The sequence below is a fragment of the Pogona vitticeps genome, chromosome 8, assembly GCF_051106095.1.
Source record: "Pogona vitticeps strain Pit_001003342236 chromosome 8, PviZW2.1, whole genome shotgun sequence".
Lineage (NCBI taxonomy): Eukaryota > Metazoa > Chordata > Lepidosauria > Squamata > Agamidae > Pogona > Pogona vitticeps.
The window spans coordinates 29,013-55,429 of record NC_135790.1 but is presented as its reverse complement, the minus strand read 5'-3'; the positions used below and the strand labels follow the sequence as shown (position 1 = coordinate 55,429).

General features: G+C 47.9%; 3 protein-coding genes and 1 long non-coding RNA gene across 7 annotated transcripts; all 4 read left to right on the top strand.

Moving 5' to 3' along the window:
• The first annotated feature begins 1,082 nt into the window (after window positions 1-1,082).
• LOC144584120 (uncharacterized) lies at window positions 1,083-7,749 on the top strand. 2 transcript variants are annotated; one of them, XR_013538194.1, is made up of 4 exons: window positions 1,083-1,186; window positions 1,446-1,599; window positions 7,229-7,332; window positions 7,592-7,749. XR_013538194.1 is itself a non-coding variant. In XM_078379579.1 (3 exons), the coding sequence occupies exons 1-3, from the start codon at window positions 4,192-4,194 to the stop codon at window positions 7,402-7,404; spliced, it is 402 nt and encodes a 133-aa protein (XP_078235705.1). In that variant the 5' UTR covers window positions 4,166-4,191; the 3' UTR covers window positions 7,405-7,548. The 2 variants fall into 2 exon arrangements, 1 of the variants encoding a protein (XP_078235705.1); XM_078379579.1 differs by lacking the exons at window positions 1,083-1,186; window positions 1,446-1,599; window positions 7,592-7,749 and adding exons at window positions 4,166-4,263; window positions 4,523-4,676 and having other exon boundaries at window positions 7,229-7,548.
• Window positions 7,750-9,400: 1,651 nt separating this feature from the next.
• Window positions 9,401-17,195, top strand: LOC144584119 (uncharacterized). Its single transcript, XM_078379578.1, has 6 exons — window positions 9,401-10,428; window positions 10,688-10,841; window positions 13,387-13,490; window positions 13,750-13,903; window positions 16,469-16,572; window positions 16,832-17,195. The coding sequence occupies exons 1-6, from the start codon at window positions 10,357-10,359 to the stop codon at window positions 17,177-17,179; spliced, it is 936 nt and encodes a 311-aa protein (XP_078235704.1). The 5' UTR covers window positions 9,401-10,356; the 3' UTR covers window positions 17,180-17,195.
• A 1,418-nt stretch (window positions 17,196-18,613) lies between these two features.
• LOC144584118 (uncharacterized) lies at window positions 18,614-23,323 on the top strand. Of its 3 annotated transcripts, XR_013538192.1 has the most exons (4): window positions 18,614-19,641; window positions 19,901-20,054; window positions 22,597-22,700; window positions 22,960-23,323. XR_013538192.1 is itself a non-coding variant. In XM_078379577.1 (3 exons), the coding sequence occupies exons 1-3, from the start codon at window positions 19,570-19,572 to the stop codon at window positions 22,770-22,772; spliced, it is 402 nt and encodes a 133-aa protein (XP_078235703.1). In that variant the 5' UTR covers window positions 18,614-19,569; the 3' UTR covers window positions 22,773-22,951. The 3 variants fall into 3 exon arrangements, 1 of the variants encoding a protein (XP_078235703.1); XM_078379577.1 differs by lacking the exon at window positions 22,960-23,323 and having other exon boundaries at window positions 22,597-22,951; XR_013538193.1 differs by lacking the exons at window positions 18,614-19,641; window positions 19,901-20,054 and adding an exon at window positions 21,508-21,677.
• A 2,360-nt stretch (window positions 23,324-25,683) lies between these two features.
• LOC144584117 (uncharacterized) lies at window positions 25,684-26,204 on the top strand. Its single transcript, XR_013538191.1, has 2 exons — window positions 25,684-25,787; window positions 26,047-26,204. It is a non-coding gene; the product is annotated as an uncharacterized LOC144584117 (long non-coding RNA).
• The last annotated feature ends 213 nt before the right edge of the window (window positions 26,205-26,417 follow it).

Below are 26,417 nucleotides of genomic sequence, written 5' to 3'. Positions count from 1 at the left end.
GACGCTAAAGGCTGGTGCGTCGCGCTTTTCCTTCCCCAACGTGTCTCCCCATTATTTGTCCGGCCTGCCCCTGCGGCACCCAAAGGCTGTTCCGGCTGCAAGGCCGGTGGCAGGCCCGGCCTGCGGTGGACGCTGCCCCGCTCCTACCGGGGACGGCGGCTGGGTAAGGAGGCCCGTGGGGGAGGGTGGGGTGACTTCTGGGACCCTTCTCCCCCAACCCATGATGGGCTTTGTAGTCCTTCAGGAGATGAATCTGATCCAAGGTGGGAAAGGCGGTCTTCGGGATTTTTCAAGTTTCGGGGCATGTGCAGAGTTATAGTTGGTCTCCTCCCCATGAGGCTGGCCCTTAAGGAAAGGATTAAAGGGGGTCTGGGTGGATTTCACTCCCTCCCTCTGCCTCCAAACCCCATAGGAAATTCAGGGCGGGACTCGGCCTTGTACTCGTCTCCCTCACTTTTCACTGCATTAAAATATTTGAAGTGTTTCATGGTTGTTTCTTTTATTTATTTTTTACGTATGTAAGTATGCACGCATGTATTTATTGATGCATGTGTTGGTTTGTTGGTTTGTTGGTTTATTTATTTGTTCTGCAATTTATATAGCACCCATCTGGCAGCCAAGGCCTCTCTGGCCCGTTTGTTTGCGTTGCGATTGCGTTGCGGCCTTGCAGTCGTCTCCCTCACTTTTCACTGCATTAAATTATTTGAAGTTCTTCATGGTTGTTTCTTTGATTTATTTTTTATGTATGTATGTAAGTATGCGTGCATGCATGTCTGTATTTATGTGTGCGTGTGTGTGTTATTTATTTATTTATTTATTTATTTACTTATTGATTTATGTGATTTATATGGGGCCCATCTGTCAGCGAAGGCCTCTCTGGCCAGTTTATTTGCGTTGTGATTTTATTAATCCACCCTGGAGAGGAGAGGGAGCTGTCTTTTTCTTCCCACCCTCAAGGGGACCTGGGTTTGTGGCTGATTTCTACTGCTTTTAATTCCACCCCCTGGTCCCGCTTTTCTCCCCCTTCTCACAGCCGCTTGTACTTGTCATTTGGAATAACTGGATTTTCCCTTCCGAACCAGGTGTCGTTCTTTCAGCGAGCTCGTTCACGCGGATGCAGAGCTTCATCGTTCATTTGCGCCACCCTGCAACCTCGAGGAACGACCGGATCCAGAAAGGTCGGCGGGTAAGTGTGCAGGGGGCCGGCGGGATGGTAGGCATACCATGTGGGTCTGTCACGAGCCCCTCTGCCCCGTGACGGCCCTTGTAGTTGTTAACAGAGAAGAAAGGTGTGAAATAACCTTTCTGGGTAATTTTAACGCCCCTGGGCATGCACAGAGTTGCAGTTTTAAAACTTGCCGTTAGGATGGCCGGTTCAAAACAAAAAAGGATTAAGGCAGATGTGTGTACAGGTGCGTATGTCTCTCGTCCCTTTACGCCTGCAGGACATGGCGAGCTGTCTCCAGTCTCCCTCCCAGCTCGGGTTCGAGTCCCGAGGTGGAGATTCCTGAGGACTTCCATCTCCCCTTCTTTCCCGCCAAGGACGAGAGAAAGTGCAGTTCGGGGCTGAGTGCCGTGACCGTCTTCTTTGTGTTTCATGTAAGTTATTATTTTATTATTACTCCTCTTCTGGCTTTTATTGTCCTTGTGTCCTCCAGCGTGCACAGGGGGGGGGAGCAGGGCCGAAGGAAGGTTGGAGGACCCTCTCGCCCTACGCCGTGATCTGGCAGGCAGAGGAGGCCTTTTCTTTTTCCCTGTTCAGGCTGGTGAATATGCAAAGGGGTTGCCAATAAAACCTGAAAATTCTCATTCCCCCCCCCCACCTGAATTCTCTTTTGTGTGAGCGCGTGTGTTACTTTTTAGACTTCAGGAAACGGCTTTGGGACCATGAGTTTCTTCTCTTATTTATTTATTTATTTATTTATTTATTTATTTATTTATTTATTTATTTATTTATTTATTTATTTATTTATTTATTTATTTATTTATTTAATATGCCTCCCACTCTACCCAAAGGTCTCTGGGCGGCTTACAACAATTAAAATTCAATACAATAAAATATAAAATGATTAAAATACAATTAAAATGCGATTAAAATAGAATTAAAATTGCCATCATAAAGACCCACAGCTACGGGACGTGGACAACGGTAAAGAAGATCCAGGCGCAGACATCTGGTAGCTTTCCAGTTAAACAGTGTACCAATTAAACAGCCACCTAGAGTGGTTGAAATGACCAGATAGGTGGGGTATAAATAGAATAAAGAAATAAAGAAATAAATTGCCACCTGTTACAGCGTGGACAGTAGGGCAAAAAGCAATAATAATAATAAGAAGAACAATAACGATAACTGCAACAATAATAATCATTTATAACTATATTTATTTATTACCGTTTCATGCAGTAATCTTATTAAGGCACACAAATATTTTAATTTAAAGAATGGACACTTAGTTCAAATGAGAAATTACAGATATCTAAAACCACCTTTACAAGTGGCTGATAAAGGAGAAAAGGGGAGGGGGGTTACTAATAAAAAGCAGGTGAAATAGACAAGCACCGAAAGTTCATTGAATTGCAGTCGTCCTCTTGAACGTTGGGAGACGAATCAGGAAAAAAAGACACGAGGAGGTTCCCTCCTCCCCAGTCCCTGGGAGAGCGAGGCGCCCTTCCTTTTCTTCCTCCACCTCCACCTCGTCCTCCTCCTCCTCCTCCTCGGTCCCTCTCAGGATATGACCCCCCCCCCCCCCGCCATGGAGCAGGAGCCGTTTAGGAGCCGAGCTTTTAATTCCCACAGCCGGGAAGCCTGGGGGGGTGTTTGAAATGGCTAGGGTCCTCCGGCATGAGGCTGCCAGCAGAGGGAGCCGAGAAGTGGCCGGCCAAGGGAGTAGTGGCACCGTCTAGCACGCTTGGACTCAGAGGGCCTTTCATGCTGATGTTCTAGCCTTCAGAACTCACAGGGCAGGTCTTCAGGGCCCGCCTCTTCCTGCAGGTCGCCATGGGGACCTTCTAGCCCTTTGCACTCGGAGAGCAGGTCCTCCGGGCCCGCCCCTTCCTGTCGCGTTGCCATGGCGATGCTGGGACGCTAAAGGCCGGTGCGTCGCGCTTTTCCTTCCCCACCGTGTCTCCCCATTATTTGTCCGGCCTGCCCCTGCGGCACCCAAAGGCTGTTCCGGCTGCAAGGCCGGTGGCAGGCCCGGCCTGCGGTGGACGCTGCCCCGCTCCTACCGGGGACGGCGGCTGGGTAAGGAGGCCCGTGGGGGAGGGTGGGGTGACTGCTGGGACCCTTCTCCCCCAACCCATGATGGGCTTTGTAGTCCTTCAGGAGATGAATCTGATCCAAGGTGGGAAAGGCGGTCTTCAGGATTTTTCAAGTTTCGGGGCATGTGCAGAGTTACAGTTGGTCTCCTCCCCATGAGGCTGGCCCTTAAGGAAAGGATTAAAGGGGGTCTGGGTGGATTTCGCTCCCTCCCTCTGCCTCCAAACCCCATAGGAAATTCAGGGCGGGACTCGGCCTTGTACTCGTCTCCCTCACTTTTCACTGCATTAAAATATTTGAAGTGTTTCATGGTTGTTTCTTTTATTTATTTTTTATGTATGTAAGTATGCACGCATGTATGTATTGATGCATGTGTTGGTTTGTTGGTTTGTTTGTTTATTTATTTGTTCTGCAATTTATATAGCACCCATCTGGCAGCCAAGGCCTCTCTGGCCCGTTTGTTTGCGTTGCGATTGCGTTGCGGCCTTGCAGTCGTCTCCCACACTTTTCACTGCATTAAATTATTTGAAGTTCTTCGTGGTTGTTTCTTTGATTTATTTTTTATGTATGTATGTAAGTATGCGTGCATGCATGTCTGTATTTATGTGTGCTTGTGTGTGTTATTTATTTATTTATTTATTTACTTATTGATTTATGTGATTTATATGGCGCCCATCTGTCAGCGAAGGCCTCTCTGGCCAGTTTATTTGCGTTGTGAGTTTATTAATCCACCCTGGAGAGGAGAGGGAGCTGTCTTTTTCTTCCCACCATCAAGGGGACCTGGGTTTGTGGCTGATTTCTACTGCTTTTAATTCCACCCCCTGGTCCCGCTTTTCTCCCCCTTTTCACAGCCGCTTGTACTTGTCATTTGGAATAACTGGATTTTCCCTTCCGAACCAGGTGTCGTTCTTTCAGCGAGCTCGTTCACGCGGATGCAGAGCTTCATCGTTCATTTGCGCCACCCTGCAACCTCGAGGAACGACCGGATCCAGAAAGGTCGGCGGGTAAGTGTGCAGGGGGCCGGCGGGATGGTAGGCATACCATGTGGGTCTGTCACGAGCCCCTCTGCCCCGTGACGGCCCTTGTAGTTGTTAACAGAGAAGAAAGGTGTGAAATAACCTTTCTGGGTAATTTTAACGCCCCTGGGCATGCACAGAGTTGCAGTTTTTAAACTTGCCGTTAGGATGGCTGGTTCAAAACAAAAAAGGATTAAGGCAGATGTGTGTACAGGTGCGTATGTCTCTCGTCCCTTTACGCCTGCAGGACATGGCGAGCTGTCTCCAGTCTCCCTCCCAGCTCGGGTTCGAGTCCCGAGGTGGAGATTCCAGAGGACTTCCATCTCCCCTTCTTTCCCGCCAAGGACGAGAGAAAGTGCAGTTCGGGGCTGAGTGCCGTGACCGTCTTCTTTGTGTTTCATGTAAGTTATTATTTTATTATTACTCCTCTTCTGGCTTTTATTGTTCTTGTCTCCTCCAGCGTGCACAGGGGGGGGGGAGCAGGGCCGAAGGAAGGTTGGAGGACCCTCTCGCCCTACTCCGTGATCTGGCAGGCAGAGGAGGCCTTTTCTTTTTCCCTGTTCAGGCGGTGAATATGCAAAGGGGTTGCCAATAAAACCTGAAAATTCTCATTCCCCCCCCACCTGCATTCTCTTTTGTGTGAGCGCGTGTGTTACATTTTAGACTTCAGGAAACGACTTTGGGACCATGAGTTTCTTCTCTTATTTATTTATTTATTTATTTATTTATTTATTTATTTATTTATTTATTTATTTATTTATTTATTTATTTATTTATTTATTCAATATGCCTCCCACTCTACCCAAAGGTCTCTGGGCGGCTTACAACAATTAAAATTCAATACAATACAATATAAAATGATTAAAATACAATTAAAATGCGATTAAAATACAATTAAAATTGCCATCATAAAGACCCACAGCTACGGGACGTGGACAACGGTAAAGAAGATCCAGGCGCAGACATCTGGTAGCTTTCCAGTTAAACAGTGTACCAATTAAACAGCCACCTAGAGTGGTTGAAATGACCAGATAGGTGGGCTATAAATAGAATAAAGAAATAAAGAAATAAATTGCCACCTGTTACAGCGTGGACAGTAGGGCAAAAAGCAATAATAATAATAAGAAGAACAATAACGATAACTGCAACAATAATAATCATTTATAACTATATTTATTTATTACCGTTTCATGCAGTAATCTTATTAAGGCACACAAATATTTTAATTTAAAGAATGGACACTTAGTTCAAATGAGAAATTACAGATATCTAAAACCACCTTTACAAGTGGCTGATAAAGGAGAAAAGGGGAGGGGGGTTACTAATAAAAAGCAGGTGAAATAGACAAGCACCGAAAGTTCATTGAATTGCAGTCGTCCTCTTGAACGTTGGGAGACGAATCAGGAAAAAAAGACACGAGGAGGTTCCCTCCTCCCCAGTCCCTGGGAGAGCGAGGCGCCCTTCCTTTTCTTCCTCCACCTCCACCTCGTCCTCCTCCTCCTCCTCCTCGGTCCCTCTCAGGATATGACCCCCCCCCCCCGCCATGGAGCAGGAGCCGTTTAGGAGCCGAGCTTTTAATTCCCACAGCCGGGAAGCCTGGGGGGGTGTTTGAAATGGCTAGGGTCCTCCGGCATGAGGCTGCCAGCAGAGGGAGCCGAGAAGTGGCCGGCCAAGGGAGTAGTGGCACCGTCTAGCACGCTTGGACTCAGAGGGCCTTTCATGCTGACGTTCTAGCCTTCAGAACTCACAGGGCAGGTCTTCAGGGCCCGCCTCTTCCTGCAGGTCGCCATGGGGACCTTCTAGCCCTTTGCACTCGGAGAGCAGGTCCTCCGGGCCCGCCCCTTCCTGTCGCGTTGCCATGGCGACGCTGGGACGCTAAAGGCCGGTGCGTCGCGCTTTTCCTTCCCCACCGTGTCTCCCCATTATTTGTCCGGCCTGCCCCTGCGGCACCCAAAGGCTGTTCCGGCTGCAAGGCCGGTGGCAGGCCCGGCCTGCGGTGGACGCTGCCCCGCTCCTACCGGGGACGGCGGCTGGGTAAGGAGGCCCGTGGGGGAGGGTGGGGTGACTGCTGGGACCCTTCTCCCCCAACCCATGATGGGCTTTGTAGTCCTTCAGGAGATGAATCTGATCCAAGGTGGGAAAGGCGGTCTTCAGGATTTTTCAAGTTTCGGGGCATGTGCAGAGTTACAGTTGGTCTCCTCCCCATGAGGCTGGCCCTTAAGGAAAGGATTAAAGGGGGTCTGGGTGGATTTCGCTCCCTCCCTCTGCCTCCAAACCCCATAGGAAATTCAGGGCGGGACTCGGCCTTGTACTCGTCTCCCTCACTTTTCACTGCATTAAAATATTTGAAGTGTTTCATGGTTGTTTCTTTTATTTATTTTTTATGTATGTAAGTATGCACGCATGTATGTATTGATGCATGTGTTGGTTTGTTGGTTTGTTTGTTTATTTATTTGTTCTGCAATTTATATAGCACCCATCTGGCAGCCAAGGCCTCTCTGGCCCGTTTGTTTGCGTTGCGATTGCGTTGCGGCCTTGCAGTCGTCTCCCACACTTTTCACTGCATTAAATTATTTGAAGTTCTTCGTGGTTGTTTCTTTGATTTATTTTTTATGTATGTATGTAAGTATGCGTGCATGCATGTCTGTATTTATGTGTGCTTGTGTGTGTTATTTATTTATTTATTTATTTATTTACTTATTGATTTATGTGATTTATACGGCGCCCATCTGTCAGCGAAGGCCTCTCTGGCCAGTTTATTTGCGTTGTGAGTTTATTAATCCACCCTGGAGAGGAGAGGGAGCTGTCTTTTTCTTCCCACCATCAAGGGGACCTGGGTTTGTGGCTGATTTCTACTGCTTTTAATTCCACCCCCTGGTCCCGCTTTTCTCCCCCTTTTCACAGCCGCTTGTACTTGTCATTTGGAATAACTGGATTTTCCCTTCCGAACCAGGTGTCGTTCTTTCAGTGAGCTCGTTCACGCGGATGCAGAGCTTCATCGTTCATTTGCGCCACCCTGCAACCTCGAGGAACGACCGGATCCAGAAAGGTCGGCGGGTAAGTGTGCAGGGGGCCGGCGGGATGGTAGGCATACCATGTGGGTCTGTCACGAGCCCCTCTGCCCCGTGACGGCCCTTGTAGTTGTTAACAGAGAAGAAAGGTGTGAAATAACCTTTCTGGGTAATTTTAACGCCCCTGGGCATGCACAGAGTTGCAGTTTTTAAACTTGCCGTTAGGATGGCCGGTTCAAAACAAAAAAGGATTAAGGCAGATGTGTGTACAGGTGCGTATGTCTCTCGTCCCTTTACGCCTGCAGGACATGGCGAGCTGTCTCCAGTCTCCCTCCCAGCTCGGGTTCGAGTCCCGAGGTGGAGATTCCAGAGGACTTCCATCTCCCCTTCTTTCCCGCCAAGGACGAGAGAAAGTGCAGTTCGGGGCTGAGTGCCGTGACCGTCTTCTTTGTGTTTCATGTAAGTTATTATTTTATTATTACTCCTCTTCTGGCTTTTATTGTTCTTGTCTCCTCCAGCGTGCACGGGGGGGGGGGAGCAGGGCCGAAGGAAGGTTGGAGGACCCTCTCGCCCTACTCCATGATCTGGCAGGCAGAGGAGGCCTTTTCTTTTTCCCTGTTCAGGCGGTGAATATGCAAAGGGGTTGCCAATAAAACCTGAAAATTCTCATTCCCCCCCCACCTGCATTCTCTTTTGTGTGAGCGCGTGTGTTACATTTTAGACTTCAGGAAACGGCTTTGGGACCATGAGTTTCTTATTTTATTTTATTTTATTTTATTTTATTTTATTTTATTTTATTTTTATTTATTTATTTATTTATTTATTTATTTATTTATTTATTTATTTATTTATTTATTTATTTATTTATTTATTCAATATGCCTCCCACTCTACCCAAAGGTCTCTGGGCGGCTTACAACAATTAAAATTCAATACAATACAATATAAAATGATTAAAATACAATTAAAATGCGATTAAAATACAATTAAAATTGCCATCATAAAGACCCACAGCTACGGGACGTGGACAACGGTAAAGAAGATCCAGGCGCAGACATCTGGTAGCTTTCCAGTTAAACAGTGTACCAATTAAACAGCCACCTAGAGTGGTTGAAATGACCAGATAGGTGGGGTATAAATAGAATAAAGAAATAAAGAAATAAATTGCCACCTGTTACAGCGTGGACAGTAGGGCAAAAAGCAATAATAATAATAAGAAGAACAATAACAATAACTGCAACAATAATAATCATTTATAACTATATTTATTTATTACCGTTTCATGCAGTAATCTTATTAAGGCACACAAATATTTTAATTTAAAGAATGGACACTTAGTTCAAATGAGAAATTACAGATATCTAAAACCACCTTTACAAGTGGCTGATAAAGGAGAAAAGGGGAGGGGGGTTACTAATAAAAAGCAGGTGAAATAGACAAGCACCGAAAGTTCATTGAATTGCAGTCGTCCTCTTGAACGTTGGGAGACGAATCAGGAAAAAAAGACACGAGGAGGTTCCCTCCTCCCCAGTCCCTGGGAGAGCGAGGCGCCCTTCCTTTTCTTCCTCCACCTCCACCTCGTCCTCCTCCTCCTCCTCCTCGGTCCCTCTCAGGATATCACCCCCCCCCCGCCATGGAGCAGGAGCCGTTTAGGAGCCGAGCTTTTAATTCCCACAGCCGGGAAGCCTGGGGGGGTGTTTGAAATGGCTAGGGTCCTCCGGCATGAGGCTGCCAGCAGAGGGAGCCGAGAAGTGGCCGGCCAAGGGAGTAGTGGCACCGTCTAGCACGCTTGGACTCAGAGGGCCTTTCATGCTGACGTTCTAGCCTTCAGAACTCACAGGGCAGGTCTTCAGGGCCCGCCTCTTCCTGCAGGTCGCCATGGGGACCTTCTAGCCCTTTGCACTCGGAGAGCAGGTCCTCCGGGCCCGCCCCTTCCTGTCGCGTTGCCATGGCGACGCTGGGACGCTAAAGGCCGGTGCGTCGCGCTTTTCCTTCCCCACCGTGTCTCCCCATTATTTGTCCGGCCTGCCCCTGCGGCACCCAAAGGCTGTTCCGGCTGCAAGGCCGGTGGCAGGCCCGGCCTGCGGTGGACGCTGCCCCGCTCCTACCGGGGACGGCGGCTGGGTAAGGAGGCCCGTGGGGGAGGGTGGGGTGACTGCTGGGACCCTTCTCCCCCAACCCATGATGGGCTTTGTAGTCCTTCAGGAGATGAATCTGATCCAAGGTGGGAAAGGCGGTCTTCAGGATTTTTCAAGTTTCGGGGCATGTGCAGAGTTACAGTTGGTCTCCTCCCCATGAGGCTGGCCCTTAAGGAAAGGATTAAAGGGGGTCTGGGTGGATTTCGCTCCCTCCCTCTGCCTCCAAACCCCATAGGAAATTCAGGGCGGGACTCGGCCTTGTACTCGTCTCCCTCACTTTTCACTGCATTAAAATATTTGAAGTGTTTCATGGTTGTTTCTTTTATTTATTTTTTATGTATGTAAGTATGCACGCATGTATGTATTGATGCATGTGTTGGTTTGTTGGTTTGTTTGTTTATTTATTTGTTCTGCAATTTATATAGCACCCATCTGGCAGCCAAGGCCTCTCTGGCCCGTTTGTTTGCGTTGCGATTGCGTTGCGGCCTTGCAGTCGTCTCCCACACTTTTCACTGCATTAAATTATTTGAAGTTCTTCGTGGTTGTTTCTTTGATTTATTTTTTATGTATGTATGTAAGTATGCGTGCATGCATGTCTGTATTTATGTGTGCTTGTGTGTGTTATTTATTTATTTATTTATTTACTTATTGATTTATGTGATTTATATGGCGCCCATCTGTCAGCGAAGGCCTCTCTGGCCAGTTTATTTGCGTTGTGAGTTTATTAATCCACCCTGGAGAGGAGAGGGAGCTGTCTTTTTCTTCCCACCATCAAGGGGACCTGGGTTTGTGGCTGATTTCTACTGCTTTTAATTCCACCCCCTGGTCCCGCTTTTCTCCCCCTTTTCACAGCCGCTTGTACTTGTCATTTGGAATAACTGGATTTTCCCTTCCGAACCAGGTGTCGTTCTTTCAGCGAGCTCGTTCACGCGGATGCAGAGCTTCATCGTTCATTTGCGCCACCCTGCAACCTCGAGGAACGACCGGATCCAGAAAGGTCGGCGGGTAAGTGTGCAGGGGGCCGGCGGGATGGTAGGCATACCATGTGGGTCTGTCACGAGCCCCTCTGCCCCGTGACGGCCCTTGTAGTTGTTAACAGAGAAGAAAGGTGTGAAATAACCTTTCTGGGTAATTTTAACGCCCCTGGGCATGCACAGAGTTGCAGTTTTTAAACTTGCCGTTAGGATGGCCGGTTCAAAACAAAAAAGGATTAAGGCAGATGTGTGTACAGGTGCGTATGTCTCTCGTCCCTTTACGCCTGCAGGACATGGCGAGCTGTCTCCAGTCTCCCTCCCAGCTCGGGTTCGAGTCCCGAGGTGGAGATTCCAGAGGACTTCCATCTCCCCTTCTTTCCCGCCAAGGACGAGAGAAAGTGCAGTTCGGGGCTGAGTGCCGTGACCGTCTTCTTTGTGTTTCATGTAAGTTATTATTTTATTATTACTCCTCTTCTGGCTTTTATTGTTCTTGTCTCCTCCAGCGTGCACAGGGGGGGGGGAGCAGGGCCGAAGGAAGGTTGGAGGACCCTCTCGCCCTACTCCGTGATCTGGCAGGCAGAGGAGGCCTTTTCTTTTTCCCTGTTCAGGCGGTGAATATGCAAAGGGGTTGCCAATAAAACCTGAAAATTCTCATTCCCCCCCCACCTGCATTCTCTTTTGTGTGAGCGCGTGTGTTACATTTTAGACTTCAGGAAACGACTTTGGGACCATGAGTTTCTTCTCTTATTTATTTATTTATTTATTTATTTATTTATTTATTTATTTATTTATTTATTTATTTATTTATTTATTTATTCAATATGCCTCCCACTCTACCCAAAGGTCTCTGGGCGGCTTACAACAATTAAAATTCAATACAATACAATATAAAATGATTAAAATACAATTAAAATGCGATTAAAATACAATTAAAATTGCCATCATAAAGACCCACAGCTACGGGACGTGGACAACGGTAAAGAAGATCCAGGCGCAGACATCTGGTAGCTTTCCAGTTAAACAGTGTACCAATTAAACAGCCACCTAGAGTGGTTGAAATGACCAGATAGGTGGGGTATAAATAGAATAAAGAAATAAAGAAATAAATTGCCACCTGTTACAGCGTGGACAGTAGGGCAAAAAGCAATAATAATAATAAGAAGAACAATAACGATAACTGCAACAATAATAATCATTTATAACTATATTTATTTATTACCGTTTCATGCAGTAATCTTATTAAGGCACACAAATATTTTAATTTAAAGAATGGACACTTAGTTCAAATGAGAAATTACAGATATCTAAAACCACCTTTACAAGTGGCTGATAAAGGAGAAAAGGGGAGGGGGGTTACTAATAAAAAGCAGGTGAAATAGACAAGCACCGAAAGTTCATTGAATTGCAGTCGTCCTCTTGAACGTTGGGAGACGAATCAGGAAAAAAAGACACGAGGAGGTTCCCTCCTCCCCAGTCCCTGGGAGAGCGAGGCGCCCTTCCTTTTCTTCCTCCACCTCCACCTCGTCCTCCTCCTCCTCCTCCTCGGTCCCTCTCAGGATATGACCCCCCCCCCCCCGCCATGGAGCAGGAGCCGTTTAGGAGCCGAGCTTTTAATTCCCACAGCCGGGAAGCCTGGGGGGGTGTTTGAAATGGCTAGGGTCCTCCGGCATGAGGCTGCCAGCAGAGGGAGCCGAGAAGTGGCCGGCCAAGGGAGTAGTGGCACCGTCTAGCACGCTTGGACTCAGAGGGCCTTTCATGCTGACGTTCTAGCCTTCAGAACTCACAGGGCAGGTCTTCAGGGCCCGCCTCTTCCTGCAGGTCGCCATGGGGACCTTCTAGCCCTTTGCACTCGGAGAGCAGGTCCTCCGGGCCCGCCCCTTCCTGTCGCGTTGCCATGGCGACGCTGGGACGCTAAAGGCCGGTGCGTCGCGCTTTTCCTTCCCCACCGTGTCTCCCCATTATTTGTCCGGCCTGCCCCTGCGGCACCCAAAGGCTGTTCCGGCTGCAAGGCCGGTGGCAGGCCCGGCCTGCGGTGGACGCTGCCCCGCTCCTACCGGGGACGGCGGCTGGGTAAGGAGGCCCGTGGGGGAGGGTGGGGTGACTGCTGGGACCCTTCTCCCCCAACCCATGATGGGCTTTGTAGTCCTTCAGGAGATGAATCTGATCCAAGGTGGGAAAGGCGGTCTTCAGGATTTTTCAAGTTTCGGGGCATGTGCAGAGTTACAGTTGGTCTCCTCCCCATGAGGCTGGCCCTTAAGGAAAGGATTAAAGGGGGTCTGGGTGGATTTCGCTCCCTCCCTCTGCCTCCAAACCCCATAGGAAATTCAGGGCGGGACTCGGCCTTGTACTCGTCTCCCTCACTTTTCACTGCATTAAAATATTTGAAGTGTTTCATGGTTGTTTCTTTTATTTATTTTTTATGTATGTAAGTATGCACGCATGTATGTATTGATGCATGTGTTGGTTTGTTGGTTTGTTTGTTTATTTATTTGTTCTGCAATTTATATAGCACCCATCTGGCAGCCAAGGCCTCTCTGGCCCGTTTGTTTGCGTTGCGATTGCGTTGCGGCCTTGCAGTCGTCTCCCACACTTTTCACTGCATTAAATTATTTGAAGTTCTTCGTGGTTGTTTCTTTGATTTATTTTTTATGTATGTATGTAAGTATGCGTGCATGCATGTCTGTATTTATGTGTGCTTGTGTGTGTTATTTATTTATTTATTTATTTATTTACTTATTGATTTATGTGATTTATACGGCGCCCATCTGTCAGCGAAGGCCTCTCTGGCCAGTTTATTTGCGTTGTGAGTTTATTAATCCACCCTGGAGAGGAGAGGGAGCTGTCTTTTTCTTCCCACCATCAAGGGGACCTGGGTTTGTGGCTGATTTCTACTGCTTTTAATTCCACCCCCTGGTCCCGCTTTTCTCCCCCTTTTCACAGCCGCTTGTACTTGTCATTTGGAATAACTGGATTTTCCCTTCCGAACCAGGTGTCGTTCTTTCAGTGAGCTCGTTCACGCGGATGCAGAGCTTCATCGTTCATTTGCGCCACCCTGCAACCTCGAGGAACGACCGGATCCAGAAAGGTCGGCGGGTAAGTGTGCAGGGGGCCGGCGGGATGGTAGGCATACCATGTGGGTCTGTCACGAGCCCCTCTGCCCCGTGACGGCCCTTGTAGTTGTTAACAGAGAAGAAAGGTGTGAAATAACCTTTCTGGGTAATTTTAACGCCCCTGGGCATGCACAGAGTTGCAGTTTTTAAACTTGCCGTTAGGATGGCCGGTTCAAAACAAAAAAGGATTAAGGCAGATGTGTGTACAGGTGCGTATGTCTCTCGTCCCTTTACGCCTGCAGGACATGGCGAGCTGTCTCCAGTCTCCCTCCCAGCTCGGGTTCGAGTCCCGAGGTGGAGATTCCAGAGGACTTCCATCTCCCCTTCTTTCCCGCCAAGGACGAGAGAAAGTGCAGTTCGGGGCTGAGTGCCGTGACCGTCTTCTTTGTGTTTCATGTAAGTTATTATTTTATTATTACTCCTCTTCTGGCTTTTATTGTTCTTGTCTCCTCCAGCGTGCACGGGGGGGGGGGAGCAGGGCCGAAGGAAGGTTGGAGGACCCTCTCGCCCTACTCCATGATCTGGCAGGCAGAGGAGGCCTTTTCTTTTTCCCTGTTCAGGCGGTGAATATGCAAAGGGGTTGCCAATAAAACCTGAAAATTCTCATTCCCCCCCCACCTGCATTCTCTTTTGTGTGAGCGCGTGTGTTACATTTTAGACTTCAGGAAACGGCTTTGGGACCATGAGTTTCTTATTTTATTTTATTTTATTTTATTTTATTTTATTTTATTTTTATTTATTTATTTATTTATTTATTTATTTATTTATTTATTTATTTATTTATTTATTTATTTATTCAATATGCCTCCCACTCTACCCAAAGGTCTCTGGGCGGCTTACAACAATTAAAATTCAATACAATACAATATAAAATGATTAAAATACAATTAAAATGCGATTAAAATACAATTAAAATTGCCATCATAAAGACCCACAGCTACGGGACGTGGACAACGGTAAAGAAGATCCAGGCGCAGACATCTGGTAGCTTTCCAGTTAAACAGTGTACCAATTAAACAGCCACCTAGAGTGGTTGAAATGACCAGATAGGTGGGGTATAAATAGAATAAAGAAATAAAGAAATAAATTGCCACCTGTTACAGCGTGGACAGTAGGGCAAAAAGCAATAATAATAATAAGAAGAACAATAACGATAACTGCAACAATAATAATCATTTATAACTATATTTATTTATTACCGTTTCATGCAGTAATCTTATTAAGGCACACAAATATTTTAATTTAAAGAATGGACACTTAGTTCAAATGAGAAATTACAGATATCTAAAACCACCTTTACAAGTGGCTGATAAAGGAGAAAAGGGGAGGGGGGTTACTAATAAAAAGCAGGTGAAATAGACAAGCACCGAAAGTTCATTGAATTGCAGTCGTCCTCTTGAACGTTGGGAGACGAATCAGGAAAAAAAGACACGAGGAGGTTCCCTCCTCCCCAGTCCCTGGGAGAGCGAGGCGCCCTTCCTTTTCTTCCTCCACCTCCACCTCGTCCTCCTCCTCCTCCTCCTCGGTCCCTCTCAGGATATCACCCCCCCCCGCCATGGAGCAGGAGCCGTTTAGGAGCCGAGCTTTTAATTCCCACAGCCGGGAAGCCTGGGGGGGTGTTTGAAATGGCTAGGGTCCTCCGGCATGAGGCTGCCAGCAGAGGGAGCCGAGAAGTGGCCGGCCAAGGGAGTAGTGGCACCGTCTAGCACGCTTGGACTCAGAGGGCCTTTCATGCTGACGTTCTAGCCTTCAGAACTCACAGGGCAGGTCTTCAGGGCCCGCCTCTTCCTGCAGGTCGCCATGGGGACCTTCTAGCCCTTTGCACTCGGAGAGCAGGTCCTCCGGGCCCGCCCCTTCCTGTCGCGTTGCCATGGCGACGCTGGGACGCTAAAGGCCGGTGCGTCGCGCTTTTCCTTCCCCACCGTGTCTCCCCATTATTTGTCCGGCCTGCCCCTGCGGCACCCAAAGGCTGTTCCGGCTGCAAGGCCGGTGGCAGGCCCGGCCTGCGGTGGACGCTGCCCCGCTCCTACCGGGGACGGCGGCTGGGTAAGGAGGCCCGTGGGGGAGGGTGGGGTGACTGCTGGGACCCTTCTCCCCCAACCCATGATGGGCTTTGTAGTCCTTCAGGAGATGAATCTGATCCAAGGTGGGAAAGGCGGTCTTCAGGATTTTTCAAGTTTCGGGGCATGTGCAGAGTTACAGTTGGTCTCCTCCCCATGAGGCTGGCCCTTAAGGAAAGGATTAAAGGGGGTCTGGGTGGATTTCGCTCCCTCCCTCTGCCTCCAAACCCCATAGGAAATTCAGGGCGGGACTCGGCCTTGTACTCGTCTCCCTCACTTTTCACTGCATTAAAATATTTGAAGTGTTTCATGGTTGTTTCTTTTATTTATTTTTTATGTATGTAAGTATGCACGCATGTATGTATTGATGCATGTGTTGGTTTGTTGGTTTGTTTGTTTATTTATTTGTTCTGCAATTTATATAGCACCCATCTGGCAGCCAAGGCCTCTCTGGCCCGTTTGTTTGCGTTGCGATTGCGTTGCGGCCTTGCAGTCGTCTCCCACACTTTTCACTGCATTAAATTATTTGAAGTTCTTCGTGGTTGTTTCTTTGATTTATTTTTTATGTATGTATGTAAGTATGCGTGCATGCATGTCTGTATTTATGTGTGCTTGTGTGTGTTATTTATTTATTTATTTATTTACTTATTGATTTATGTGATTTATATGGCGCCCATCTGTCAGCGAAGGCCTCTCTGGCCAGTTTATTTGCGTTGTGAGTTTATTAATCCACCCTGGAGAGGAGAGGGAGCTGTCTTTTTCTTCCCACCATCAAGGGGACCTGGGTTTGTGGCTGATTTCTACTGCTTTTAATTCCACCCCCTGGTCCCGCTTTTCTCCCCCTTTTCACAGCCGCTTGTACTTGTCATTTGGAATAACTGGATTTTCCCTTCCGAACCAGGTGTCGTTCTTTCAGTGAGCTCGTTCACGCGGATGCAGAGCTTCATCGTTCATTTGCGCCACCCTGCAACCTCGAGGAACGACCGGATCCAGAAAGGTCGGCGGGTAAGTGTGCAGGGGGCCGGCGGGATGGTAGGCATACCATGTGGGTCTGTCACGAGCCCCTCTGCCCCGTGACGGCCCTTGTAGTTGTTAACAGAGAAGAAAGGTGTGAAATAACCTTTCTGGGTAATTTTAACGCCCCTGGGCATGCACAGAGTTGCAGTTTTTAAACTTGCCGTTAGGATGGCCGGTTCAAAACAAAAAAGGATTAAGGCAGATGTGTGTACAGGTGCGTATGTCTCTCGTCCCTTTACGCCTGCAGGACATGGCGAGCTGTCTCCAGTCTCCCTCCCAGCTCGGGTTCGAGTCCCGAGGTGGAGATTCCAGAGGACTTCCATCTCCCCTTCTTTCCCGCCAAGGACGAGAGAAAGTGCAGTTCGGGGCTGAGTGCCGTGACCGTCTTCTTTGTGTTTCATGTAAGTTATTATTTTATTATTACTCCTCTTCTGGCTTTTATTGTTCTTGTCTCCTCCAGCGTGCACAGGGGGGGGGGAGCAGGGCCGAAGGAAGGTTGGAGGACCCTCTCGCCCTACTCCGTGATCTGGCAGGCAGAGGAGGCCTTTTCTTTTTCCCTGTTCAGGCGGTGAATATGCAAAGGGGTTGCCAATAAAACCTGAAAATTCTCATTCCCCCCCCACCTGCATTCTCTTTTGTGTGAGCGCGTGTGTTACATTTTAGACTTCAGGAAACGACTTTGGGACCATGAGTTTCTTCTCTTATTTATTTATTTATTTATTTATTTATTTATTTATTTATTTATTTATTTATTTATTTATTTATTTATTTATTTATTTATTTATTCAATATGCCTCCCACTCTACCCAAAGGTCTCTGGGCGGCTTACAACAATTAAAATTCAATACAATACAATATAAAATGATTAAAATACAATTAAAATGCGATTAAAATACAATTAAAATTGCCATCATAAAGACCCACAGCTACGGGACGTGGACAACGGTAAAGAAGATCCAGGCGCAGACATATGGTAGCTTTCCAGTTAAACAGTGTACCAATTAAACAGCCACCTAGAGTGGTTGAAATGACCAGATAGGTGGGCTATAAATAGAATAAAGAAATAAAGAAATAAATTGCCACCTGTTACAGCGTGGACAGTAGGGCAAAAAGCAATAATAATAATAAGAAGAACAATAACGATAACTGCAACAATAATAATCATTTATAACTATATTTATTTATTACCGTTTCATGCAGTAATCTTATTAAGGCACACAAATATTTTAATTTAAAGAATGGACACTTAGTTCAAATGAGAAATTACAGATATCTAAAACCACCTTTACAAGTGGCTGATAAAGGAGAAAAGGGGAGGGGGGTTACTAATAAAAAGCAGGTGAAATAGACAAGCACCGAAAGTTCATTGAATTGCAGTCGTCCTCTTGAACGTTGGGAGACGAATCAGGAAAAAAAGACACGAGGAGGTTCCCTCCTCCCCAGTCCCTGGGAGAGCGAGGTGCCCTTCCTTTTCTTCCTCCACCTCCACCTCGTCCTCCTCCTCCTCCTCCTCGGTCCCTCTCAGGATATGACCCCCCCCCCCCGCCATGGAGCAGGAGCCGTTTAGGAGCCGAGCTTTTAATTCCCACAGCCGGGAAGCCTGGGGGGGTGTTTGAAATGGCTAGGGTCCTCCGGCATGAGGCTGCCAGCAGAGGGAGCCGAGAAGTGGCCGGCCAAGGGAGTAGTGGCACCGTCTAGCACGCTTGGACTCAGAGGGCCTTTCATGCTGACGTTCTAGCCTTCAGAACTCACAGGGCAGGTCTTCAGGGCCCGCCTCTTCCTGCAGGTCGCCATGGGGACCTTCTAGCCCTTTGCACTCGGAGAGCAGGTCCTCCGGGCCCGCCCCTTCCTGTCGCGTTGCCATGGCGACGCTGGGACGCTAAAGGCCGGTGCGTCGCGCTTTTCCTTCCCCACCGTGTCTCCCCATTATTTGTCCGGCCTGCCCCTGCGGCACCCAAAGGCTGTTCCGGCTGCAAGGCCGGTGGCAGGCCCGGCCTGCGGTGGACGCTGCCCCGCTCCTACCGGGGACGGCGGCTGGGTAAGGAGGCCCGTGGGGGAGGGTGGGGTGACTGCTGGGACCCTTCTCCCCCAACCCATGATGGGCTTTGTAGTCCTTCAGGAGATGAATCTGATCCAAGGTGGGAAAGGCGGTCTTCAGGATTTTTCAAGTTTCGGGGCATGTGCAGAGTTACAGTTGGTCTCCTCCCCATGAGGCTGGCCCTTAAGGAAAGGATTAAAGGGGGTCTGGGTGGATTTCGCTCCCTCCCTCTGCCTCCAAACCCCATAGGAAATTCAGGGCGGGACTCGGCCTTGTACTCGTCTCCCTCACTTTTCACTGCATTAAAATATTTGAAGTGTTTCATGGTTGTTTCTTTTATTTATTTTTTATGTATGTAAGTATGCACGCATGTATGTATTGATGCATGTGTTGGTTTGTTGGTTTGTTTGTTTATTTATTTGTTCTGCAATTTATATAGCACCCATCTGGCAGCCAAGGCCTCTCTGGCCCGTTTGTTTGCGTTGCGATTGCGTTGCGGCCTTGCAGTCGTCTCCCACACTTTTCACTGCATTAAATTATTTGAAGTTCTTCGTGGTTGTTTCTTTGATTTATTTTTTATGTATGTATGTAAGTATGCGTGCATGCATGTCTGTATTTATGTGTGCTTGTGTGTGTTATTTATTTATTTATTTATTTACTTATTGATTTATGTGATTTATATGGCGCCCATCTGTCAGCGAAGGCCTCTCTGGCCAGTTTATTTGCGTTGTGAGTTTATTAATCCACCCTGGAGAGGAGAGGGAGCTGTCTTTTTCTTCCCACCATCAAGGGGACCTGGGTTTGTGGCTGATTTCTACTGCTTTTAATTCCACCCCCTGGTCCCGCTTTTCTCCCCCTTTTCACAGCCGCTTGTACTTGTCATTTGGAATAACTGGATTTTCCCTTCCGAACCAGGTGTCGTTCTTTCAGCGAGCTCGTTCACGCGGATGCAGAGCTTCATCGTTCATTTGCGCCACCCTGCAACCTCGAGGAACGACCGGATCCAGAAAGGTCGGCGGGTAAGTGTGCAGGGGGCCGGCGGGATGGTAGGCATACCATGTGGGTCTGTCACGAGCCCCTCTGCCCCGTGACGGCCCTTGTAGTTGTTAACAGAGAAGAAAGGTGTGAAATAACCTTTCTGGGTAATTTTAACGCCCCTGGGCATGCACAGAGTTGCAGTTTTTAAACTTGCCGTTAGGATGGCCGGTTCAAAACAAAAAAGGATTAAGGCAGATGTGTGTACAGGTGCGTATGTCTCTCGTCCCTTTACGCCTGCAGGACATGGCGAGCTGTCTCCAGTCTCCCTCCCAGCTCGGGTTCGAGTCCCGAGGTGGAGATTCCAGAGGACTTCCATCTCCCCTTCTTTCCCGCCAAGGACGAGAGAAAGTGCAGTTCGGGGCTGAGTGCCGTGACCGTCTTCTTTGTGTTTCATGTAAGTTATTATTTTATTATTACTCCTCTTCTGGCTTTTATTGTTCTTGTCTCCTCCAGCGTGCACAGGGGGGGGGGAGCAGGGCCGAAGGAAGGTTGGAGGACCCTCTCGCCCTACTCCGTGATCTGGCAGGCAGAGGAGGCCTTTTCTTTTTCCCTGTTCAGGCGGTGAATATGCAAAGGGGTTGCCAATAAAACCTGAAAATTCTCATTCCCCCCCCACCTGCATTCTCTTTTGTGTGAGCGCGTGTGTTACATTTTAGACTTCAGGAAACGACTTTGGGACCATGAGTTTCTTCTCTTATTTATTTATTTATTTATTTATTTATTTATTTATTTATTTATTTATTTATTTATTTATTTATTTATTTATTTATTTATTTATTTATTTATTCAATATGCCTCCCACTCTACCCAAAGGTCTCTGGGCGGCTTACAACAATTAAAATTCAATACAATAAAATATAAAATGATTAAAATACAATTAAAATTGCCATCATAAAGACCCACAGCTACGGGACGTGGACAACGGTAAAGAAGATCCAGGCGCAGACATCTGGTAGCTTTCCAGTTAAACAGTGTACCAATTAAACAGCCACCTAGAGTGGTTGAAATGACCAGATAGGTGGGGTATAAATAGAATAAAGAAATAAAGAAATAAATTGCCACCTGTTACAGCGTGGACAGTAGGGCAAAAAGCAATAATAATAATAAGAAGAACAATAACGATAACTGCAACAATAATAATCATTTATAACTATATTTATTTATTACCGTTTCATGCAGTAATCTTATTAAGGCACACAAATATTTTAATTTAAAGAATGGACACTTAGTTCAAATGAGAAATTACAGATATCTAAAACCACCTTTACAAGTGGCTGATAAAGGAGAAAAGGGGAGGGGGGTTACTAATAAAAAGCAGGTGAAATAGACAAGCACCGAAAGTTCATTGAATTGCAGTCGTCCTCTTGAACGTTGGGAGACGAATCAGGAAAAAAAGACACGAGGAGGTTCCCTCCTCCCCAGTCCCTGGGAGAGCGAGGTGCCCTTCCTTTTCTTCCTCCACCTCCACCTCGTCCTCCTCCTCCTCCTCCTCGGTCCCTCTCAGGATATGACCCCCCCCCCCCGCCATGGAGCAGGAGCCGTTTAGGAGCCGAGCTTTTAATTCCCACAGCCGGGAAGCCTGGGGGGGTGTTTGAAATGGCTAGGGTCCTCCGGCATGAGGCTGCCAGCAGAGGGAGCCGAGAAGTGGCCGGCCAAGGGAGTAGTGGCACCGTCTAGCACGCTTGGACTCAGAGGGCCTTTCATGCTGACGTTCTAGCCTTCAGAACTCACAGGGCAGGTCTTCAGGGCCCGCCTCTTCCTGCAGGTCGCCATGGGGACCTTCTAGCCCTTTGCACTCGGAGAGCAGGTCCTCCGGGCCCGCCCCTTCCTGTCGCGTTGCCATGGCGACGCTGGGACGCTAAAGGCCGGTGCGTCGCGCTTTTCCTTCCCCACCGTGTCTCCCCATTATTTGTCCGGCCTGCCCCTGCGGCACCCAAAGGCTGTTCCGGCTGCAAGGCCGGTGGCAGGCCCGGCCTGCGGTGGACGCTGCCCCGCTCCTACCGGGGACGGCGGCTGGGTAAGGAGGCCCGTGGGGGAGGGTGGGGTGACTGCTGGGACCCTTCTCCCCCAACCCATGATGGGCTTTGTAGTCCTTCAGGAGATGAATCTGATCCAAGGTGGGAAAGGCGGTCTTCAGGATTTTTCAAGTTTCGGGGCATGTGCAGAGTTACAGTTGGTCTCCTCCCCATGAGGCTGGCCCTTAAGGAAAGGATTAAAGGGGGTCTGGGTGGATTTCGCTCCCTCCCTCTGCCTCCAAACCCCATAGGAAATTCAGGGCGGGACTCGGCCTTGTACTCGTCTCCCTCACTTTTCACTGCATTAAAATATTTGAAGTGTTTCATGGTTGTTTCTTTTATTTATTTTTTATGTATGTAAGTATGCACGCATGTATGTATTGATGCATGTGTTGGTTTGTTGGTTTGTTTGTTTATTTATTTGTTCTGCAATTTATATAGCACCCATCTGGCAGCCAAGGCCTCTCTGGCCCGTTTGTTTGCGTTGCGATTGCGTTGCGGCCTTGCAGTCGTCTCCCACACTTTTCACTGCATTAAATTATTTGAAGTTCTTCGTGGTTGTTTCTTTGATTTATTTTTTATGTATGTATGTAAGTATGCGTGCATGCATGTCTGTATTTATGTGTGCTTGTGTGTGTTATTTATTTATTTATTTATTTATTTACTTATTGATTTATGTGATTTATACGGCGCCCATCTGTCAGCGAAGGCCTCTCTGGCCAGTTTATTTGCGTTGTGAGTTTATTAATCCACCCTGGAGAGGAGAGGGAGCTGTCTTTTTCTTCCCACCATCAAGGGGACCTGGGTTTGTGGCTGATTTCTACTGCTTTTAATTCCACCCCCTGGTCCCGCTTTTCTCCCCCTTTTCACAGCCGCTTGTACTTGTCATTTGGAATAACTGGATTTTCCCTTCCGAACCAGGTGTCGTTCTTTCAGTGAGCTCGTTCACGCGGATGCAGAGCTTCATCGTTCATTTGCGCCACCCTGCAACCTCGAGGAACGACCGGATCCAGAAAGGTCGGCGGGTAAGTGTGCAGGGGGCCGGCGGGATGGTAGGCATACCATGTGGGTCTGTCACGAGCCCCTCTGCCCCGTGACGGCCCTTGTAGTTGTTAACAGAGAAGAAAGGTGTGAAATAACCTTTCTGGGTAATTTTAACGCCCCTGGGCATGCACAGAGTTGCAGTTTTTAAACTTGCCGTTAGGATGGCCGGTTCAAAACAAAAAAGGATTAAGGCAGATGTGTGTACAGGTGCGTATGTCTCTCGTCCCTTTACGCCTGCAGGACATGGCGAGCTGTCTCCAGTCTCCCTCCCAGCTCGGGTTCGAGTCCCGAGGTGGAGATTCCAGAGGACTTCCATCTCCCCTTCTTTCCCGCCAAGGACGAGAGAAAGTGCAGTTCGGGGCTGAGTGCCGTGACCGTCTTCTTTGTGTTTCATGTAAGTTATTATTTTATTATTACTCCTCTTCTGGCTTTTATTGTTCTTGTCTCCTCCAGCGTGCACGGGGGGGGGGGAGCAGGGCCGAAGGAAGGTTGGAGGACCCTCTCGCCCTACTCCATGATCTGGCAGGCAGAGGAGGCCTTTTCTTTTTCCCTGTTCAGGCGGTGAATATGCAAAGGGGTTGCCAATAAAACCTGAAAATTCTCATTCCCCCCCCACCTGCATTCTCTTTTGTGTGAGCGCGTGTGTTACATTTTAGACTTCAGGAAACGGCTTTGGGACCATGAGTTTCTTATTTTATTTTATTTTATTTTATTTTATTTTATTTTATTTTATTTTTATTTATTTATTTATTTATTTATTTATTTATTTATTTATTTATTTATTTATTTATTTATTCAATATGCCTCCCACTCTACCCAAAGGTCTCTGGGCGGCTTACAACAATTAAAATTCAATACAATACAATATAAAATGATTAAAATACAATTAAAATGCGATTAAAATACAATTAAAATTGCCATCATAAAGACCCACAGCTACGGGACGTGGACAACGGTAAAGAAGATCCAGGCGCAGACATCTGGTAGCTTTCCAGTTAAACAGTGTACCAATTAAACAGCCACCTAGAGTGGTTGAAATGACCAGATAGGTGGGGTATAAATAGAATAAAGAAATAAAGAAATAAATTGCCACCTGTTACAGCGTGGACAGTAGGGCAAAAAGCAATAATAATAATAAGAAGAACAATAACAATAACTGCAACAATAATAATCATTTATAACTATATTTATTTATTACCGTTTCATGCAGTAATCTTATTAAGGCACACAAATATTTTAATTTAAAGAATGGACACTTAGTTCAAATGAGAAATTACAGATATCTAAAACCACCTTTACAAGTGGCTGATAAAGGAGAAAAGGGGAGGGGGGTTACTAATAAAAAGCAGGTGAAATAGACAAGCACCGAAAGTTCATTGAATTGCAGTCGTCCTCTTGAACGTTGGGAGACGAATCAGGAAAAAAAGACACGAGGAGGTTCCCTCCTCCCCAGTCCCTGGGAGAGCGAGGCGCCCTTCCTTTTCTTCCTCCACCTCCACCTCGTCCTCCTCCTCCTCCTCCTCGGTCCCTCTCAGGATATCACCCCCCCCCGCCATGGAGCAGGAGCCGTTTAGGAGCCGAGCTTTTAATTCCCACAGCCGGGAAGCCTGGGGGGGTGTTTGAAATGGCTAGGGTCCTCCGGCATGAGGCTGCCAGCAGAGGGAGCCGAGAAGTGGCCGGCCAAGGGAGTAGTGGCACCGTCTAGCACGCTTGGACTCAGAGGGCCTTTCATGCTGACGTTCTAGCCTTCAGAACTCACAGGGCAGGTCTTCAGGGCCCGCCTCTTCCTGCAGGTCGCCATGGGGACCTTCTAGCCCTTTGCACTCGGAGAGCAGGTCCTCCGGGCCCGCCCCTTCCTGTCGCGTTGCCATGGCGACGCTGGGACGCTAAAGGCCGGTGCGTCGCGCTTTTCCTTCCCCACCGTGTCTCCCCATTATTTGTCCGGCCTGCCCCTGCGGCACCCAAAGGCTGTTCCGGCTGCAAGGCCGGTGGCAGGCCCGGCCTGCGGTGGACGCTGCCCCGCTCCTACCGGGGACGGCGGCTGGGTAAGGAGGCCCGTGGGGGAGGGTGGGGTGACTGCTGGGACCCTTCTCCCCCAACCCATGATGGGCTTTGTAGTCCTTCAGGAGATGAATCTGATCCAAGGTGGGAAAGGCGGTCTTCAGGATTTTTCAAGTTTCGGGGCATGTGCAGAGTTACAGTTGGTCTCCTCCCCATGAGGCTGGCCCTTAAGGAAAGGATTAAAGGGGGTCTGGGTGGATTTCGCTCCCTCCCTCTGCCTCCAAACCCCATAGGAAATTCAGGGCGGGACTCGGCCTTGTACTCGTCTCCCTCACTTTTCACTGCATTAAAATATTTGAAGTGTTTCATGGTTGTTTCTTTTATTTATTTTTTATGTATGTAAGTATGCACGCATGTATGTATTGATGCATGTGTTGGTTTGTTGGTTTGTTTGTTTATTTATTTGTTCTGCAATTTATATAGCACCCATCTGGCAGCCAAGGCCTCTCTGGCCCGTTTGTTTGCGTTGCGATTGCGTTGCGGCCTTGCAGTCGTCTCCCACACTTTTCACTGCATTAAATTATTTGAAGTTCTTCGTGGTTGTTTCTTTGATTTATTTTTTATGTATGTATGTAAGTATGCGTGCATGCATGTCTGTATTTATGTGTGCTTGTGTGTGTTATTTATTTATTTATTTATTTATTTACTTATTGATTTATGTGATTTATATGGCGCCCATCTGTCAGCGAAGGCCTCTCTGGCCAGTTTATTTGCGTTGTGAGTTTATTAATCCACCCTGGAGAGGAGAGGGAGCTGTCTTTTTCTTCCCACCATCAAGGGGACCTGGGTTTGTGGCTGATTTCTACTGCTTTTAATTCCACCCCCTGGTCCCGCTTTTCTCCCCCTTTTCACAGCCGCTTGTACTTGTCATTTGGAATAACTGGATTTTCCCTTCCGAACCAGGTGTCGTTCTTTCAGCGAGCTCGTTCACGCGGATGCAGAGCTTCATCGTTCATTTGCGCCACCCTGCAACCTCGAGGAACGACCGGATCCAGAAAGGTCGGCGGGTAAGTGTGCAGGGGGCCGGCGGGATGGTAGGCATACCATGTGGGTCTGTCACGAGCCCCTCTGCCCCGTGACGGCCCTTGTAGTTGTTAACAGAGAAGAAAGGTGTGAAATAACCTTTCTGGGTAATTTTAACGCCCCTGGGCATGCACAGAGTTGCAGTTTTTAAACTTGCCGTTAGGATGGCCGGTTCAAAACAAAAAAGGATTAAGGCAGATGTGTGTACAGGTGCGTATGTCTCTCGTCCCTTTACGCCTGCAGGACATGGCGAGCTGTCTCCAGTCTCCCTCCCAGCTCGGGTTCGAGTCCCGAGGTGGAGATTCCAGAGGACTTCCATCTCCCCTTCTTTCCCGCCAAGGACGAGAGAAAGTGCAGTTCGGGGCTGAGTGCCGTGACCGTCTTCTTTGTGTTTCATGTAAGTTATTATTTTATTATTACTCCTCTTCTGGCTTTTATTGTTCTTGTCTCCTCCAGCGTGCACGGGGGGGGGGAGCAGGGCCGAAGGAAGGTTGGAGGACCCTCTCGCCCTACGCCGTGATCTGGCAGGCAGAGGAGGCCTTTTCTTTTTCCCTGTTCAGGCGGTGAATATGCAAAGGGGTTGCCAATAAAACCTGAAAATTCTCATTCCCCCC

Coding starts and splice junctions, on each gene's coding strand:
- LOC144584120 (XM_078379579.1), top strand. CDS start 4,192: ATGCAGAGCTTCATCGTTCATTTGCGCCACCCTGCAACCTCGAGGAAC. Junction 4,264..4,522: donor GGATCCAGAAAGGTCGGCGG/GTAAGTGTGCAG, acceptor TTACGCCTGCAG/GACATGGCGAGCTGTCTCCA. Junction 4,677..7,228: donor CCGTCTTCTTTGTGTTTCAT/GTAAGTTATTAT, acceptor CTTCCGAACCAG/GTGTCGTTCTTTCAGTGAGC.
- LOC144584119 (XM_078379578.1), top strand. CDS start 10,357: ATGCAGAGCTTCATCGTTCATTTGCGCCACCCTGCAACCTCGAGGAAC. Junction 10,842..13,386: donor CCGTCTTCTTTGTGTTTCAT/GTAAGTTATTAT, acceptor CTTCCGAACCAG/GTGTCGTTCTTTCAGTGAGC. Junction 13,491..13,749: donor GGATCCAGAAAGGTCGGCGG/GTAAGTGTGCAG, acceptor TTACGCCTGCAG/GACATGGCGAGCTGTCTCCA.
- LOC144584118 (XM_078379577.1), top strand. CDS start 19,570: ATGCAGAGCTTCATCGTTCATTTGCGCCACCCTGCAACCTCGAGGAAC. Junction 19,642..19,900: donor GGATCCAGAAAGGTCGGCGG/GTAAGTGTGCAG, acceptor TTACGCCTGCAG/GACATGGCGAGCTGTCTCCA. Junction 20,055..22,596: donor CCGTCTTCTTTGTGTTTCAT/GTAAGTTATTAT, acceptor CTTCCGAACCAG/GTGTCGTTCTTTCAGTGAGC.